General features: G+C 55.0%; 3 protein-coding genes across 3 annotated transcripts; all 3 read left to right on the forward strand.

Moving 5' to 3' along the window:
- Positions 1-5: 5 nt before the first annotated feature.
- Positions 6-1525, forward strand: H257_12058 (hypothetical protein; the record flags this gene model as incomplete). The annotated part of the gene is made up of 4 exons (XM_009839167.1): positions 6-47; positions 93-307; positions 372-484; positions 862-1525. The coding sequence occupies 4 exons, from the start codon at positions 6-8 to the stop codon at positions 1434-1436; spliced, it is 945 nt and encodes a 314-aa protein (XP_009837469.1). The 3' UTR covers positions 1437-1525.
- H257_12059 (hypothetical protein) lies at positions 1516-3141 on the forward strand. Its single transcript, XM_009839168.1, has 4 exons — positions 1516-1885; positions 1974-2181; positions 2279-2775; positions 2872-3141. Exons 1-4 carry the CDS (start codon positions 1755-1757, stop codon positions 3122-3124), a joined length of 1089 nt encoding a protein of 362 aa, XP_009837470.1. The 5' UTR covers positions 1516-1754; the 3' UTR covers positions 3125-3141.
- H257_12060 (hypothetical protein) lies at positions 3131-3880 on the forward strand. The gene has a single exon (XM_009839169.1). It carries the CDS (start codon positions 3193-3195, stop codon positions 3655-3657), a length of 465 nt encoding a protein of 154 aa, XP_009837471.1. The 5' UTR covers positions 3131-3192; the 3' UTR covers positions 3658-3880.
- The last annotated feature ends 984 nt before the right edge of the window (positions 3881-4864 follow it).

The raw sequence follows: 4864 nt of genomic DNA on the forward strand, positions 1-4864 counted from the left end.
TGACCATGGTCGCGCAGTTGGATCTCGGCGGCATGCTCCCGGCACTGGTGATAAATGCGCTCGCTGTGGACGCACCGTTCAAGCTCCTCTAGCGTTTCCGAACGCTGTATGAACTCGAGACGTTCCCGGGCAACTCGGGACGACGAAGATGCATCAACATGTGGAAACGACACAACTGCCATGTCGTCTGCGGCCATGTCATCTGTGGACCGTGTTCGACCCATCGCATCCATACCAACTACTGGACGACTCTGCGCGCGTGTGATACCTACGTGGCTGATCTCCATAGCAACACCCCGCAGTTGGCGTGCCACGCTAGCCCCGAAGGACAAAGAAGAAGACACGAGCATGTTTACTAACTGGGTGTTTAGAGACGTTTGCAAGAGAGCGAAGACGGCTACACCGCGCATCAACATGCGCAATGTGGTGGTTCGCGGCTTCGACCCCCAACATCACCGGTGCTCGTTGGACTCGGCGCTTTCCTGTACGTAAAGCTTGAGGGGGACGCAAAACTGTGGGCGAGTAGCTGTAGCGTGCGTGCGTGCGTGGTTGGACTAGGGCGGAGCTGCCCTCCAACAGCACCTGCTGGGGTAGTACTCACGGGCAGCCATCGAAGCCATTGAAGACATTCGTGTGGCCATGAGCCACATACATGGTCAAGACATGGATCACCTACGTGCAAAGGCATCAATTCCTCACGGATGGTGTCGGGGTTGGCGCGCCATCAAGACGCTAGCAACAGTGACCATGCCGACGGACGCCGCTCCAACTGTGTCAACGACTCCTGCGGAGGAAGTTACCCACAAGGCGCTGCGCACTATCATCGATAGTGTGGAACTAATGGCACAACGCATACCGGAGCGCGGAGGACGCGGTACCGGACGACCGAGTTACGGCGATGGCAGTCGGAGGTGCTGACACGCGCACTTGTTGGCACTGCCAGAAGACTGCCCACGCACCCCCACTCTGCTAAACTGGCATGGGTCTCCATCAGCAGCATGGCGCGTCCCCGCGAAGCCGCCGCGAAAAACGGCAGAAAGCCGCTCGGCGCCTGTTGCAGCTCGAAGCGGCGGCTACTCGGCGAACGTCCACGCGTTCTCGCGCTTCGTGACGTTGGGCTCCCCACATGGCACCTGACGATGAACCGTGTCAAGCTGGCCGCTCGCGTCGACAGCTGCTCTACAAGTTGTGTTGGCAACGCAACATCACATGACGATCACGCGATCCGAATGCCCTTCGCCCTGGAAGGCATGGCCTGGCCTGGCCCCTCGGCAACCGCGGCCTGCGCAGTACTCTCCCGCGCCGACTCCCCGCCATCCATGTGCGGCGGCCTCACACGGATTCAAGTGGCAGTGGACGTGCACAGACCCTTATGGCCGCCACAGGCAGCACACAACGCAACGGGCTGTGGACCCCACGGAGCCATGAACTCATAGTTGTGGACATGGTTGACGTCACCATTGACGCTGTCCAAGCCTGGTTGGTTGATGCAGCAGGGGCGGCTTCACTCCCGCCATACGGCTCGATCGTTTAGACGCTGATCAACGCCAACAAATGCTACGTCGATTCCCACAACTGACACAAGCCGACCCCTTCATCCTTTTACCCGCGGCGGTCATGGAACATGCCATCAACACGGCGCCTCCCACACAAGAACGACGGATGCGTTTGGCGCCGTCCCAGGAAGCCATCATCCGGGCCGAGATCGTGGATGTCCTTGAACCGGCCGCCTGGGGTTGTCGTCAAAAAGAAGGATGGGTCGGCTCGTGTTTGATTACCGGCGCCTCAACGCTGTGACTGTCCGCATTGACGAGACCTTGGAACAGCTCGGGGGTGCCCCGAAACCCCGGAAGACCAACGACAGGTCCTTCGTCCACCTGGCCGGGTATATCGGCGATTCATTTTGCATCATCCAAGGCGGCGCCACTAACACAGTACTCACACGAAAAACGGAACCGTTCCGATGGGAGCAGATGCCTCAAGCACGAACTTTGTGCCCAATCGTGTGCCAGCTTGGTGGGGTTAGGAGCAGCGTTGATGCAGGACGACGACGGGGGGGGGGGAATGCTCCCGGTGGCGTGCATCAGCCACACACCCACGCAGGCGAAATACGGGATTACGGAGTTGGAAGGCCTGGCGGTCGAACATCGTCGGCACGCATCGACAGATGGCGGTACCCGCGTCGGACGGCGGTGTGGACACGCCTGGAACACAAGTTGTCAAGGCACACCACGTCCATGTAGATATCCGTGGAGCGCATGATCAGGGCGGCGCATAGAACGGTCCTTCTCGGGCGGATGCAACACCGCCACCGATGAAGCCCCCGCCCTGTCGGAACTCCCGCCAAAGGGCCGCCTCAGTACCGACGGATTCCCCATCACCTTCGGTCACCACGGTCGGTCGACCCACCCTCCGTCGACGCACGCACGCCAAGCCACTAGCCATTAGTCGGGCTATCCTTGCGTCACATCAGGGCGGCCCAAGAAACCAGCAGCCCTCAATTGACGAGATGGGTAGCACCACGCGCGACGGTCAACGGGCACTCCACCGGGGAGTATGGCGGGTCGCTATCCCTGGTCTCGTATGCTGTTGCCACCTACCCTCTGGCATGCAGCACTACGACAAGCCCATGATTCTGCATTGTCCGGTCATCTCGGCTATGCACACACTCTTGAGCGGCTGCGGCGCCATTTTTGGTGGCCGGGTATGGGCTTCTGCCTGCAAAGACTGTGGGTCGCGCAAACCCAAACAGCTGTTCTCGCAGCCACAGAATACGTGACCGTCGCCAACCACAGCGCAGCGGTCTGCGCCTTCTGGGACCGAGTATGCTTGATGGTTTATGGCCTGCCATCCGAACTGCTTGTGTCGCAGCACCTCCGAAAATGCACTCAGTAGCCTACCGCCCGGCTATGATGGAGGGTTGGTGGAGCGGTTCAACCGCACCATCAAGGCCGCCATCAATGTGGCTCCGACGCAGAACGACGAGTGGTTGGCCACGCTCACTTACGCCAACAACACGGCGACCCATGGCACCCACGGGTTTGCACCCACCATGCAAACCAACTCAAGCATCGGTTTCGCGGACCCGCGCGGCTTCGACAATTGGAGTGTCTCTGGGACTTGAGTGCCTGCCGTACTTCGACGACGGCGAGCTTGAGAGGGCCGCCGTGCTTGATACTGTGAGCGAGGAAGATGAGGCCGACCATATCCAGTGGTACAACGGACGCCGCCAAACGACATCGATGGGCTCCTTGTGTCCTAGGCTTGACACCCGACGGCGAGGAACTGGACAAGACGAGGACCAGCGCAAGACGCGCACGAGCGCGAACTCTTGCACGACATCCAGCAGCAAGCCGATTGGTGCGGAATTCGCCGAAGCCGTCGGCAAAGGAAGAAACCACTGGGGAAGTCAGTGATGGAGGTGTACTCGGGTGGAGCTTGGTTGTTGTGGACGCGTGGGAGAACGAACGGCTGAAACCCTCCGGACGGTACTGGGTGCCTTGGGGTGCACATGTGCCACCCTGCGACACTGCCATCGTGGCGGCGTGTCAAAGGGGTGGCTGGGACAAGTTCCAGCCACCAATCTCTCCTCAATGTTCTGGATCTTCCGTGCGATCCAGACCCTCCAAGAGAAAAACACACGTCCCGCTGCATTGACGACATTAACTATGGGCTTTTGCCCCAGGTAGTAGACAGACAATGAGGTCGTGGAGTGCGGTTTCCACCAGCTTGACGAGTCAAGTTTGACCAATGGAAGTATCATCCGAAGCTATGTCTGACTTGAGCTCTCAGGTGGCTGATTGTCAACGTGGTGTTGAATTGGACGGACCTGCTTTGAATATAATTGTGTCGTCATTTTTGTATGCCAAAATAATCAAACTATAATTCGTTTGTTGCAAGCTTTTCCGAATAAGGTCACGCATCGAAATCCCCAACACTTTTTGCCGCAAATTTGTCCATTCAAGTTGATGTCCTGGAGAAACTAGACAACTCTGAGGGTACCCAAAGAAAATACTATAATTCAAGCTCCATTTTAATGTGCCATTTCCAGCACAATTGAATGAGTTTTACGATTTGGACGAAAATTATTATCATCACTTTCACGCCGAGATTTCTTGTGTTAAGTATGATGATGCTATAAAAATTTGCAAAATAACACCATCAATTTTAATCTGGATGTTTCAATTCAAAACGTCAATGAAAATCATTATATTCGACACACCATTTTAATGACAGAATTCAACCACAGCATAGTGGATGCAGATAATATATTACAGTTTGGAATTAAATTAGATTGAATTTGATTGGGCCAACATGGAGTGGTGAATATAATCATAGCCAATAGAATTTGATCGGCCACCAAGGGAAGTCATTAATTGGTCAAAATTGACACTGGTAGTACCCGTTAACTATTAATAGCATGGTTTCATACTTCGAAGTAGTAGCCACTTATAAATAATATTCATTTCTTATGGATCGAATCAATGAATTAAAGAAATGATCCCTTAGTTAGTACTACTACTAGTATTAATATGGCTAGTACTACTACAGTATCATCAATAAATTCCAGTTTTGAAGAGCCGAGGAGTTCGAGGCGACTCCGACGGGAAGCAGCACGACCGCGAGCACTATCCAGCCCACCACCGACGACACCCTCATGTCATGCTTCCACGAGGCCAGCAGGTTGAAGTACATGGACGAGGAGGGGGAGGCGGCCGTCAACGATGACAGAAATAGGATGGTTCTATTTAGAATTATTTATAACATAATAGATGAAGGAAGGTTTTAATAAATGATTTAGTAGTCATCCGGATACGACATCGTAGCCAGATTCTTTCGCCTGCTCACAACATTCTGCGACGTC

This window comes from Aphanomyces astaci (assembly GCF_000520075.1).
Source record: "Aphanomyces astaci strain APO3 unplaced genomic scaffold supercont1.38, whole genome shotgun sequence".
Lineage (NCBI taxonomy): Eukaryota > Oomycota > Saprolegniomycetes > Saprolegniales > Verrucalvaceae > Aphanomyces > Aphanomyces astaci.

Excerpts from the sequence above, each read along its gene's own strand:
- H257_12060 (XM_009839169.1), top strand. The coding sequence starts at position 3,193 with ATGAGGCCGACCATATCCAGTGGTACAACGGACGCCGCCAAACGACAT.
- H257_12059 (XM_009839168.1), top strand. The coding sequence starts at position 1,755 with ATGGGTCGGCTCGTGTTTGATTACCGGCGCCTCAACGCTGTGACTGTC. Across the intron at positions 1,886-1,973 it reads TCCTTCGTCCACCTGGCCGG|ATGCCTCAAGCACGAACTTT; the intron begins GTATATCGGCGA and ends CGATGGGAGCAG. Across the intron at positions 2,182-2,278 it reads CGACAGATGGCGGTACCCGC|AACGGTCCTTCTCGGGCGGA; the intron begins GTCGGACGGCGG and ends GGCGGCGCATAG.